Source organism: Chlamydotis macqueenii, chromosome 5, assembly GCF_036417535.1.
Source record: "Chlamydotis macqueenii isolate bChlMac1 chromosome 5, bChlMac1.mat, whole genome shotgun sequence".
Classification (NCBI taxonomy): domain Eukaryota; kingdom Metazoa; phylum Chordata; class Aves; order Otidiformes; family Otididae; genus Chlamydotis; species Chlamydotis macqueenii.
In genome coordinates, this window is record NC_141560.1 from 61,705,350 (window position 1) to 61,719,500 (window position 14,151).

The following is a 14,151-nucleotide window of genomic DNA, read 5'->3' on the forward strand; positions in this document are numbered from 1 at the left end:
TCTGCCTGTTATTTTAGCATTATTACTTAAAGCACACAGTATTTGTGTTTCCAGATCTGATAAAGTTGGTTGATTGTAAACACATTAAGTTTCATTTAAAATTAATTTTCTCCTTGTGATGTGAAACACCCATAGGTCATGAGGCTATGAAATACGTAATATTGCATTTGTCATTAATTTACATATGCTGAGTGTAGTGAAATAGGAAAGAAAGATGCTGAGTCTTTCAGTTATTTCATACAAGACTTGGCAAACGCATGTTGAATTCTGACTTTCCCGTACTGCCCAACCCAGCAGCCGTTACTGTTAGTGAGGTATCTGGCTTGTTTTCTTTCTTTAACACAAATGTAGTGGTACAAAGGCAAACACACTTGTGCTTGCCAAAATGTTGTCCCTTCCGCTGTGCTCACCAAAATCCTATATTGATAGCTATGTATAGTTATTTTGGTCCAAACGGAGATTTAGTTGGGTCATGGCTCTGTTTGTAAATGCCACAAATTTACATGTATATAAGAAAGGGCTTGAGGTGTTTATTTCTCCTTCTTTTGAAATAGTCTTCCATCATGTTCTTTAAAACTATTCAAAACTGTTCATCTCCTAATCCAAACACTGTGCGAGTAGCACTTCTGTAAAAAGATGATAACGTGTGAAATTCAGACTGTTCCGGAGACACAATTGGTGCTACAAGCCAGAGAGCAAACGCAGGGAAAGGAGAGATTGTGCTAACAGCCTGGGCACCTTCCTGTGTTTAACTGATGGCGGTATGGATGAATAAAGTTTTTCTCCAGGGCATGTACTAACTGCACGCAACAAATAGGCATTGATATCTACCCCTCATCAGCTAACCAATGTTACCGGCTTGTAAAAACACAACAATTATTAGCCGATTTAGAAATATCCTCATGGTAATTTCATTTCACTTATTACCCATAATGGATAGCTAGATATTTGCATGAAGTGTGTGTGGCTTTTTGCCTGAATTGTTAATCGAGTGATTAAGTGGTAAGTGAAAGTAGTGCATCCAGATGACATTAATGCTATTCCAGTCCTGGGTGCCTCCTGAACCAGTCACAGCAAATTACCAGTTTTAAAGATACTTCTCTCTACAGCTACTCATCTGCAAATCAAAGCAGGATTGGTATAGGCAATCCATCGTGCTCTGTCACCTTTCTTTCCCAGTGACTTTTGTAACGGTCTGACTACAACAGTTGGCTTCTTTGGTAGAAGTGGGTATGCTGATGCCACAGATGTAGCCAAAACCTACAGGCAGAAGCACTGCTTTGCAAAATGTGCTCTAGGCTGAAATATATGTAGTAAGGTTGAACTTTAACTTGCACAAAACTATTCAGCAACACTTTATTACTGCATTAGTTCTTTTCTATCAGTGTTGACTACAGAGCGTAGAAACATCAGGCTGCATCTGCGACCCCTCCATCCTTCCAGAACCTTTGCTTATGAATAGTTATGGATGAATTGAGCTCTCTGAGCTCTGGTCCTGTTTCTCTATAGCTGCGTTTCACTTTTGGCACTCGTGTTAACTAGTGTTCTTGTGTGTGTGATCACCTACGTCAGTGCGTTTGATCAACCAGTCCAAGTTAGTGACCAGCTCTGCTGCAGGGCAGCAAAGGTGGAAAGACCAAGGGTGAGGCACTGTCCTGTGCCTCATTGTACAGCCGGCCACCCGAAAACGTGTAGGTCCTTCAGCTGGGAGGGCAGTGTGGCGTTCACACCACCCTGGGGCTGCAGCCCATCTCCAGGTCTTGTCCAGCTCTTGATCCTGGGCTTTCTCCTTCCCTGTGTGAAACGCCCTTTTCCCGGGCCTGAGGGACCCGCCCCCGCGGGCAGGTAACGAGAGGCCCCTCGGCCCATGGCTGAGCCCCCTGAGGGGGGCAGGAAAAGGGTGGCCGTTGGGCTGAGGAGAGGGCCGTTGAGCTGTAAGAGGGGGGTGCTGGGTGCCCGTTGGGCAGAGTAGGTAGACATGGGGTGGCCGTTGGGCTGAGGAGGGGACCCGCGGCGGGCGCCGTGCGAGGAGAGCGGGCCCTCCCCGACGGACGCCGGGAGGGCGGGCGGGAGGGAGGGAAGGAGCTGGAGAGCCGGGAGAGCGGAGCAGGAGCTGCTTCAAATGCTTGAAATAATTCCGCTTCCGTTCAGAGCCGGGAGCAGCCTCCCACGGCATCGGGGCCTCGGACCCGTCTCCTCCATCCCCGCGCGGCGGCTGGGCCATTATGGCAACCTCCCCCCAGAAGTCCCCTTCTTCCCCCAAGTCCCCCACCCCTAAATCTCCCCAGTCCAGAAAGAAAGATGACTCCTTCCTGGGCAAGCTCGGCGGCACGCTGGCGAGGCGAAAAAAAGCCAAAGAAGGTAAAAATTACTGGTTTGCACGTTTCCTGGGAGTTACCTTAAAATCGGGGGGGGGGGGGGGAGGATACAGGGGGAGAGGAAAAGGCTCTGGGGAGCGGGAGGAAGGGGCTGACTGGGGACGGACGTACGGTGTGGGGTGGGCAGGCGAGCAGTGAGGGAGGAGCACGGTGCCTCGTCCCCACGGCTTCGCGGGGGCCGCGGCGCATTTTCGTGGTGCCAGCGCGCCGTGGCGGGGAGACGCGGGGCGCCGGCCGGGAGACGCCTCACCCCCCGCCTGGCCGCTGCTCCCGGTCCCCTGTGGCCGGGCGGGCTGTGCGCTGCGGCCGGGGAGAACTGCGGAGCTCGGGCCGCCTGAGCGGTGCTCCGGTGTGGGGGGCAGCGCCGAGCTCGTACCGCGGGACGGGGGAGCAGAGAGGGGCAGGGCAGGACGGGCTGGGGTGCCCGGGCTGGAGGAGGGGAGCGTTTCCCCGCGGTGGGCGAAGCGCGGCCGCGGCCTGCGGGCCCGCCAGGCCTGCCGGCCCCAGCAGCGCGCAGCTCTGCGCCGCGGGGAGGGCCTGCGGCTCGGCCGGGCTGCGGACGCTGCACGGCCCCCGTCGGGGGGTACCTGGCCTTTTAGCTTGTGGTGCAAAAACCCGAAAACTTGATGCTCGGATCCTCTTTAACTCGCAATGTGCTGCTTTATGTTGGTGTACAGTTTGGTCAGTACACATGACTCTGAGAAACCAGTGTAGTGTGTGCAACTGATTTAATGTTTCTAATAGTAATCGTTCTTCAGAGGCTTACAACTTAACTTGATTATTCTAGTACTGAGCAAAAAACCTTTGCCTCACGACAGTGAACCTTTGAAGAACGCCCGAGTGTGTAAACAGTCTGGTTCTTTGTCCATACGTGTGAATTAATATCCACCCCCTACTGAATTTGCCTATTTAAAATCCCATGAGACAGAGAATTGGAATTTAACCTCACTCACCCATCATTTTCACAGCTGATGTTAATTTAAATACAATGCAAGTAGAGCCAAAGTAACAGTTGCTTGCAAACAGATTGTCAAGCAATGTTCGTTGCTTGCAAATGCAAAGAAGGGTATTATGCACAGCAGACCCTTGCCTCTCATGTATACATAGGTAATGAAACCAGGCACAGTATTTCAGAGTAGCATCAGTGCTGTGGACAAGGATGATACAACTTCGGCAAGGACAGCCTCTCATTCTGTTACTATCACATCATCTTTCTGAGATGCATGGTCTTGCTGTTCAATTAAAATGTATATTATGTGACTGTGCTCCCATTATTTGGCTTTTTCTGGGCCTTGCAGATGGCCTGGAAGTTGATGAAATAGTAAATAATGGCAAATGTTATTAGTTACCCAACTTGTTGTATTATTCTGTTAGGGTATTAATGAATGTTAGCAGCGTTGAACTAGCGACAATTTTCTGTGATGAGCAACATGGTAGGTACGTTTAGAGATCTGTAATTTAGCCTATTTGTAGTAGATTTAGTATGTCTGATATTATTATTAAACAATGCTATTTTCGTCAGTGATAGATATTGTTAAGTCACAAACCTCCAGCAGACTGCTAGAGGCAGCAGTTATTTTTGTTCACATCTTGTAATCTTACAAAAAGATGTATTTTGTGAAATCATATTTATTCTCATTAATTCTCTGTTCTATATTAAATCTATTGACTAAAACCTGCACCTGCTACTTCATTATCTGATCATGTTGATATTTCCCTGTTGACATTTTGGAACAGCATTAGTGTTGTCATTTGTGTTTCCCAATTTTCTAAAGTCTATTTAAAAAGACCAGTGGTTTGGATAATTTTTTTTGGCTTTGTGAGGAGTTTGTTATTTGGTGATGGAAGAAAAAGTATTTTGTTAAATTCACTTTAACATTCATCTTCTACATTTATTTGTCACATTTCTTTAGTGGAAGTATATATAGAGATGAGATTAATAATATGCTCTGTTCCTTTTTTGTTTGTTTTTAGCAGATTCAGATGGCTTCAAAGCTGGTAAATGCTTACTTGTCCAGCCTGTCCTCGTCACACTTCCTAATCTTTCCTCCACTAGAAATAAATACAGGTTTGCAAACTATTAATGAGTCACCTTGTTTCTTGCAGGCTGTGACACAGATGGGTTCCATCTTAAGTTGTGCTGCCACTGTTTGTAGGGCTCCAGATGTATTTGAAGTCTAGCTAGGGACTTCATATAGGAGGTCAGATTGCTTATTCATCTAGACTGTTCTTTGATTATTTTTTTTTCCTGCTTTAATCCACCTATCCAGTGGCAGGTTTCCTATAGAGACTGGTCTTGGTTATGGGGAGTGTTCATGGTTATTCAACTCTTAATGCACATAATGTTTTAGAAAATGTTCATGTATAAGTCATTGACATTTAAAAAAAAGAAAAAAAATTTCTCCTGGCCACACGTAGACCTTCAGCTTTTGCAAGCTAGAATGAAGTACTCTTAGATGGCACTATTACTCTTTCTTCTTATTTTTTGTAGAACATTAGTCTATAATCTGCTTTAATAGTCTGATATCTATCCTATTTTGTTGTGAATGCTAATCTCTAATCATGTCAGGTCCCTAAATACGATGAACTATTAGTAACTCTTTAGAAGTAATGCTGTGTTTTTTTCTGTATAGGGTATTAATTTCCCCTTTTACGTACTTAATCTTGTGCTTTGTGGTTTTGGTATTCCAGTAGAGTAAATCCATGTTCTGGATTTTGCCTATGTCCATATTTCTTCATGAGGCAACAATTCTGGTTATTCCAATTTATTATTATTTTTAATGTATGAGCAGTAGAAGAAGTATTCTTCTTTAGATGAATGTAGGCTATGCAGAAGATGCCTCTGTTGTCTCAGTCTCCTGATCAGCTGGGTTATAGACCTGCCTAGAGCTGCTATGACTTTTTGTCCAGCCTCCTCAGGGGCTACCAAGGGGCTGCTGCACACATCTCTGTTTTGTTCCTCTGCTGCACACCCCTCTGTTTGTGTTAAGCCAGACCATACTCAAGGTGCACAACTGGAATCCAGAACTCAGGAGCATACCTGGGTGTTACAGCTTAGCAGTAGATCAAGAAAGTCGGTGGGACTTGATGCGCTTATGATAAATAAGGGGCAACTGAAAATTTCCCTGTCTTTCAGTTAGTATGAGTTCTGCTGTTACAGAGAGAACAGAAACTTAATTATTTAATTTGGTATTTTACCACAAGGGCTAAGAATTAGTGTTTTTAAATAACACAAGAATGTTTTATCTCTTGTAGGGAGTACACTAATGACATTTTAGTACTGTGTTTATATGTAGTTAACTGTTGTAGATGATATATGATTATACGTATATAGTTTTTGTATTTATACTATCAACAGGCATTTTGATCATTGTCAAAATGATATTTTCCTATATTGCAACAATAGAGCCAGTGCCAAAATGTTTCACCAAATAAAAATCCATTAGGATTTGAAGTGACATTGTGGTGAAGAGTGATGCCGATTATTTAAAGAGTTTTTTTCTTTTCTACTGCTCTCACTTGATGCTGTATTTAAAATGCAGCTGAAGCTGAAAGAAGAACTGATATGCATCCTGCCATCGTATTTGCTAATACGTAATCCACATGATGAAAATGGGCCATTGAATCCTAATCTCATACTGATGCTTTGAAGATGGCATATAGTGTTTATAGTGTTTTCTGTGAAGAGGAAATGGCATGGGGAAGGCTTTATCATCACTCTTATATCAGTACTTTTGAATTTCTGTCTTTTGCTGCAGCATGTCAGTATGTTGACCCTAGGCCGCCTTGTGCCATCAGAATAGCTGAACAGCTGTTTTTGTTGTCTGACATAATGCACTTTACCTCCAGCCTTGGTGCGTAGCAACTGAAATGTGCTTAGAATCTTTCTGCTATATACTGTGTAACATATTCCTGTGTCCCTGGTGTGTTGCCACAGGCGCATCATAGACAGCTGCGTTGCTGATGCTGGACAAAACCTGTTAGTACCACCATTGAAATAATTATTGCCTTGGAGCAAGTTCTGTTAAATAGATAAAGTACTTCTGTTAAGTGGAAGGAACGTGGAAAGCTAGAAGAAAAATAGAGGGGAAGACTCACCTGCTTTGTTTGTTATCATTTCATTGCTATGAGCCTTCTAAGCACATCTACAGTGTATGAAAGGAAGAGAAACTACTTGGGAGGAGAAGATTGTGTTTTTGTTTCCATCCTTTGAATCCAAATTGTCAGGGGATGTCTAGGGAGGCCTCTCTCCTCTGACCGTTTAAGGGTTTGCTCAGTAGAAAGAAAGATAATTGCCTCTGAAACACTTCTGTCAGCATAGACACTCAACTGTTGCTTATGCTGTAATGGCAATAGCCCTCCAGATGCAACTCTCCGGCATGTATGTAAATGACAGCTCCGACATGCATGAAGCTGTTTGTCATCTGTCAAGCCATGCTGCGCTGGGTTTGTGTGGCTGAAAGAGTCACTTCTGTAGTATTTGATAGCTTTTGGGTCTGCCTTTCTTGCCTTCCTGCTTCTGCCTCCCCTTTCCACAAGTGCTGCTTTCTGCAATGAACAGAAGTTAGTCAGCACTGTTTGCTGTTATCCGTAAGACACTGTTGAGCATCTATTATTGTTTATATGTGGCTAAATCGAGGGCCATATTCTGTTATGTTAGAATCACAGAATCATAGAATGGTTAGGGTTGGAAGGGACCTTCAAAGGTAATCTAGTCCAACCCCCCCCTTCAAGGAGCAGGGACGTCTTCCACTAGATCGTTAGGCACTGTGCTTTCACAAGCAGTGCGAAGAGCCCCTGCATGCAGTAATTTGCAACACAGAGCTCTTCATCTGTATATCTTGCGTATTTTTGTGGCCTTTTTCCTCCCGTAATCTGCATTTTGACATTATTTCTGTCATTTCCGTTTTTTCTAGGAGTTGTGATCTCATTGGGAATTTTATCTAATGCATTTTCTCTTTGGTTTTAGTTTCAAGGGACATTTTTTTTTCAATAGGCTTTGGCTCTTGTTGGTTCAGAGAAAGATAGGAAAATATTACCTGTGAGTGCATTTCTGAATCTCAGAAGTCACAGATAATACCCAACTTATTCTAATAAAGTTGTTTTAACCAAATATTCCTGTAGGGCCCAGTCCAATTATACTTGTTCCATGTGTTTCATCTACAGCAATCAAATGTGTAGGAATATGTGAGTCCCAGATGGCCAGTCAGGTTATTGAGTGGATATCCAGAGGTATCCTATCGTCGTAGAGCTGAGCATATCAATGCCTGCTTTATGTGAGTGTCTCCTAGCATGTGTAAACATACGCAAAGGGATTAGATCATATAGGTATGCAAAACACAGGATACGTAAAATGCGCTGACAGCGTTGAGATTGTCACAAAACACAGCACTGCCAACCTCTTCTCCGCCAGAGAGGCGGCAAAGGAGCCCGTGGTGATGTCTCACTGGAGGCAGGAGGACCCGTGCATGCAGTAGGGGATGTGTATGAAGAGGACACAGAGCCCGGCTTTCCTGCCTATTCCTAGAGGAGCACCCCCAATTGTTAAGTCCATCCAGTTGCTTTTGAACTAACTGAAGTTACAGTTACACAGAATTTATTTTTTTCACTCTGTGCATAATTAAGTTCTGAAACTATAGGATGGTTTGGATGCCAGAAGATTTTGGTTTTGGTTTTGTTTTTTTTTTTTAAAAAAAAGGGAGAAGGGGCTAAAAATGCATCTGATGGATTTTAGATGGGGAAAAAAAAACCACGTCTGCAGTTGCCCATATGCAAATCATGTAGGCCGTCATAGACATTTCAGATTCAGAAATCGTTAAATACCTACCATGAAATCCACAGCTGTTAGGAAGCTTATACTAAGGGAAAAAATTATGTTAGGTTTCCCTTTCCCTGTTTATGTTGCTGAGAATGCATTTCTGCCAGGGGCCAGGACCCTGGACTTTGATTTGCTGTTCTGACCCAACAGAACTCTTAATTCTGTTGTTCTCTGATTACCTGCATGTGGGCATGGAGCCACTGATCTCTGCCGTTGCATTTGGCTTCCAAAAGCAGCCTTAGATTATATGGGCAAGTTAGCTGCTAAAGAAGTATACCTTTTATTTCCTGTGTTTTTCCTATTTGAGCAGTTACTGTGTTGTCTGAGCCTATAGGTTTGATACAGGGTAAAACTAAACAGGCATGGAATGGGTTAAAGGAAGGGAGGTGGTGAAGAGGAGTAGAGAAGCAGAGAAAGGGGTCTGGCTGCAGAAAGCAGCTGCTCTCAGAGGTGCCACTCTGCTAGGAGGAGGGACAGAGCTGGAGGGCGGGAGGATGGAGAATGTCTGCCCATAAGGCTGTGTCCATCCCTCATTCTCCTTTCTTCAGCAGCAGCTGCTCCTCCCCTCTCCTTGTGCTGCCTTGGTTGCAGTGGTCACTGCTGAGCTCCTTAGGGTGCTGTGAGCAGATGTGGATGAGGGTGCTTGGTGGTTTGGCAGTGCCTGTTGATACAGCAGCTGTTGCCTGTCTGTGGGGAAGGAGGGGTGGCCACAAGCTGGACTGTGCTGTCACAGAGACTGACATGCTTGGTTTGCAGAATTACTGAATAGTTAAAATTGGAAGAGACCTCTGGAGATCATCTAAAGACTCAGATGTGTGATGGTTCAGAATCTCAACTGAGGGAAGGTGGACTGGTTTGGTCCATCAAGCTTGTATCTCTGACTGGTCAGGTGTAATGGAGGTATGGTGACAACATACACAGTCAGTTCTTCTCAGTATCTGCTGGAGTTGCCTAGAGGCATACCAATTGTCTAGGTGAAAGGTAAAAAACATTAAAGTAGTGAAGTAAAATCAGCATTAAACAAGTAGTTGAAGAGCCTCCATTGCTTCCAAATTACAAGGCAGAGCCATGGAATGAAGAAAAAAACAGCTACACACCAGCTTAGGCTGATGTACCCTTCTTTCAATGGTAATTTTTTCTGTACATCACCAGATTTAAAATATGCTGTCCCTGAGATCAGACTCAAAAACGTGCATCCAGTCTTCAATGTGAAGCTGGATATAACCAAGTGAAGCTGTAGAAGAGAGTAAATATGAAGTTCTCTTTTTCATCCTCAGTAAAGTGAGTGTGCTGTCAAGAGAATCTGTAATTTTAGAACTCCAATGTTTCTCTTAGCATTTAAGGAATCTACCCTGAAGGTAAGAGAAGACCAAGACTCTGACCAAGAGAAAAGTTCTCACTGGATTTGATTACTACTTGTGAGGTTCTACTTCTTCTGAAACCCCTCAGCTTAAAGGCAGCTTCCTGTAAGTACAGGTCTGTGCTTCTGTGGATCTCCCTTCAGCAGAATCTCTGGTATATATCCTAGTTTTTATTTTCTCTGTTTAATGCTTCCACAACCAGTAAACCATGCCCTCCCTGCAGACTGAATAGTTTAGTACTGGGCTCTCTGCCTTTCTCACTGAGATTAAGATAAGGACAGTCCAGTTCTTTTGTTACTTCACTGTATCTGAGGTCAAGTGCTTCCTATTAACTTAATCCTTAGAGTTCTTCAGTCTTTTTTAGGAAAATGCTGATGCTGCTGAAGGTGAAATCAGCAGTTGTAGGGGCACAGTACAGTGGTGGAGGTGTACCTGAAGTATTGTTGCTTTTCTGTCAGTGCTGTTGACTTGTATCCCTAGTAATAGGCTATTTTCTTAGCTACACTGCAGCCAAAACCAGAAAGAGATGACTCTTGAAAGGACAGTTAACACTGCACTAGGTGCAGTCAGTGCTGTCCTGGAAGCAGCGTGATGCCATTTTGTGTGAGAGGATGAGCTGTAAGCCAGGATATTTTGCCGTACTTCACATTTTCACTTGCAGCTCTTCCAAGTGCAGGGCTGGGTGGGGCTGAAGTCTTAGCTTACTCTCTGTGTATTCCTTGTGCCTTCTCCAGCTCGTAGTAGTTCCTGTGCTTCTTTGAGCTTGGAGGGTACTCAGTAGCCTTGCACTTTCTGTGTGTCATTGTCCGTTTTCTATTTGGTCTCCTAATACTTATTAATAGATAACATTACTTGGTTAGAATACCGTTGACCCTCTTGGGATTGGGTGTATATGTGTGCAGTGAGTGCGCCAGTGAGTTAATTCACTTTGGTAACCAGACTGAAATACAAACAAAAGATATCTTGGACCAAAATCAAAATCAAATCAGCAGCCTTATGTGAATCTTTAGCCGTGCAACTGCCCCTTAACAACCTGTGCTCACGCCAGAGAAAACCAAGGGCCAGAAAAAAAAAAGAAAAACAGAGATGTAACTGGTCAAGAGCGAGTTGTATTGGCAGAGCTGTATTAGGAAGATTAGCCACCATCTGTTTACCCAAATACTGCACCTGGTTCTAGACTGTGCCAGTGTTCAACCAGTGATGATCTTACTCAAAATATTAAGGAATTGCAGGGTTAAGTAGCAAGGCTGTACAGTTTCCCAGATGTTCTGCTTTCCTTTTAGTTCTGTAATAGTGTCTGTGAAATAATTGCATGTGGTGCTGTAAAACATTCTTATCATATATGTGGATTTAATACAAAATTAAAGAAAGCACACTGGTTATGAGTTAGAAATACTGCTTTTCTTTTAGTCTTTGCACTGGTCTTCCTGACTTCTTACTGATGTTTGTGTTAAGCACCACATAATGTACCATGGTTGACAGTATCTTACTCATCTTGTTTTTCTTAGGTAATTATTTTTGCAAAAGAAAACACCTGGTGTATGTATTTCTGTGATTCATTGTTGGTAGTTGTAGTCTCGGTTAAGTCCATTTTGCTTCTCTTGAATCTTGGGTGCGATTAAACTTTACTCATAGTGAAACCTATGAAATTCCACTTGGAAAAAGGAACTTTAGTCAGAGTGGTAGGAGATGGGGTGCAACAATTGTCAGTGACCACTGCTCCCCTTCAAAAGCTCTGAGCGGAGACTGAAGGGTGTGGTAGAGTAAGGAGCAGCTGTTCATTTCCGAACTAGTAGAGATTTCCCAGACATGAAAATACAATCTCATGCTGCAAAAGCTTTGAAAGCATCAAAAATCCTAAACGTAGTCTAAATATTATAGTTTCCTGAATGTTTATTTAGTATGAGGTTCATAATTTTTTAATGGAATGTGTGTTCACAAGAAGAAAAATCTGTCACCACCACTTCGGTATTTGTACTGAAGTCTCATGTAGTACTTGAATCTCTTTTGCCTGCCTTTGCAAGCAGTAAGATAACTTTTGAGTGCTCTGATTGGAGCTGGCCTCTTGGCTTTGGTGGCTGCAGCAATGCACAAGCAAACAATTCAGGTGAAGTTAACTGCTAGAAACAGGATGGAGAAATGAAGTTGCAAAATAATTTTTTTTCGTATGTGTTTTTCTATATTATCCTTTGGAGATACCAGCTTTTTCTGCTAGCCATGTTTCTTTGGTCATTTTCTTAATAGTGCTTTACTGTGTTCATGTCTATTAAAAATATATATAAAGCTTCATGTTACCAGTGATATTCGATAGGCAGACTTCAGTATAGCCCTTTTCAGATAGTGTGCAGATAGTGACTGCTGGTTTCTTTTATGTTGGGACTTAGTACTCCAGCTTCTCATTCACTGCAGAGGAAAAATGTAAGTTGGTTCTCCTGGCCTGACCATAGACTTTCTGGCCCTAGCTTCGAAGAGGCGCACGTTATTGCGTCAGTGCTACCCTGCCACTTCTTGTACCTGTACTTCTTTAGCTCACGATTGATTGTTTCCCTGGAATTACAGACAGTCTAAGACTTGGGTGTTAAGCAATCATAGGGCTATCATGGACCACCTTCCTGGCTCAGCAAACAAACAGACATCATATTTTGCAAACAGATGGACAGGGGTGCAGGCAGGCTAGGGAGTACGTGTGCAGCAAGGGTGGATGTTAAGGTCAGAATTTCCTAGACAAGAATATCTAAATTGCTGTGCCCTACTTATCCAACTGTGAGCTGGATTAATGAAAGGGAGAGTTTAGACAGAGAAGTACTTTGGGTACATTTAGTGGCAGAAGAGAGAGATGCTTTCTTTTGTATCAGTACAGGTGGTCCTTTTGAAGCAAGCCAAAATAAGCTTCCTCACCTGGGTAACGGCCTGAATAGGTTGGCAGGGTGTGAATTCATTTTCGATGTGTGTAAAGAAAAGCATAACAGTTTGTCAGTGTACAGCCTTTCGTTTCTTTTTTCTTAACAAGTTTCTTCTTCAGCCATCGAGTTAGGCTGAGGCCTAATAATTTTTTTTTCGTTTAACCGTAGGCCATTCTAAAGCAGCAAACTATTAATAGTGAAATATTGGTTTAGAAGAACACTAATGCACAGGGGATTCTAGAGCAAACGAGGCAATGCTGTCAATGGTTCAGATTGTTCTTAATTACAATAATGGCATTACAGGAGCTGCAGTTGCTGTCAGGCACAAAAGAAGATAATGATAATGTCAGAGTGCTCAGAGTAAACGCAGTATAATATATTGCAGTACTGGATTCAAAAGATGATATGTCTAACTTGTCGTCAGAGTGCATGAAGAAGAAGAAGAATGGTAAATGTAACTATATAGTTAAGGGTTTGGGGTTTTGTGTTTATTTTTTTGTGGCCTGTGCCTTGGGGCTTAAGAAGAAATGTCAAGCCTCCTGTGTTTAAATGATGTGTATGAATTTTACTAGAAGGTGTGATCACATCTGTCCTCCCCACTTGGAATAAAGAAAATTGACCTTCCTTTGAGAAGGAAAGGAAGTACATATTGGTTCAGTACTCTCATACCCTCAACACATTTTATATTGATCCTGTTAGAATGAAAGAACATGGATATGGAGGATTTGGCCCTGAGTCAGAATTTGCTGCAGTAGCCTTTGGAAATATGTCCAGATCTATTTGATGCCTGTGGATCCCTGTTTTGTAACGAGACAAAAAAAATGTCAGCTCTTTAATTTTGGGGATGTTTCAAAGCTGGATTTTATGGCTAGAGGCCAAATCTGAACCATAGCACTTGTAAACATTTTAAGGCTGTATGCTGTGCACTCAAATTCATTGCTGTAGAGGAAGAGACTTTACTGTTTTACTGCAAAGTAAAACATGCAGCAAAGCAGCGCGTGGTCTCAGATTCTTGTCAGTGCTTTGTTACAATTCTCAATTATAGGTAAGAACAGATAATAAACTGGAAAATAGTGGTGGTGTTCCTCATTATATCACGAGTGTTCAAAGTGACTTAGTGTCCTGCATACTTCCTAAGAAGTCGTTGCAGTGGTGGGTTGGATTGGAAAAAAAACAATCAGGATCCAGTTGATTTGCATCTTTATTATTTTGTTCAGATTTAACTTACTTGAAACAGTTACTTACAAATGAAACAATTTATATAGAATCCGAATAAGTATTTTTTTAGGAGTTGTTGTCTCATATGCAGAATGCCAGTATACTTTGTAAATAAAAATTTGCCTGAACGGACAGCAGGGTGTAGGTGCTCCATAGGGCACAAGGTGGCTCCAGTTCACGAGGAAAGCTGGCGTGAGCGGAGTAGGTGCCAGGAATTAGTTCACAGGCATCAGATAGAAGTGTGTCAGAATGAAGCCCAGCATTTCCCTGTATTGCAGGTCTGGTATTTTGAATATGAACTGAATCTTAATGGGTCTTTGGAAGAAAACTCTGTCTAGTCTTAGAGTAGGAGTAGTTAATTTAGATTGCATTTTGTCATTTTTGAAGGAGTTACCCCAGTGGATTTTATCAGATGTTCTGAGCTAGGTTGCTTTTGTCAGAGTAAAAAGTAACAGCTCGATGTGCGGAACAGC

General features: G+C 42.9%; 1 protein-coding gene across 2 annotated transcripts in view; it reads left to right on the forward strand.

Annotated features, from left to right (window-relative positions):
• Nucleotides 1-2,123: 2,123 nt before the first annotated feature.
• Nucleotides 2,124-14,151, forward strand: part of PARVA (parvin alpha) — a 66,764-nt gene continuing 54,736 nt past the window's right edge. The window contains exon 1 of one of the 2 annotated variants that reach the window (XM_086749029.1): nt 2,124-2,361. In XM_086749029.1, coding sequence (XP_086605155.1) covers nt 2,226-2,361 — 136 coding nt within the window. In that variant the 5' untranslated portion in view covers nt 2,124-2,225. Of the gene's footprint in view, nt 2,362-13,422; nt 13,506-14,151 lie in introns of those variants that run through there. The other variant, XM_086749030.1, reaches the window with a different exon arrangement.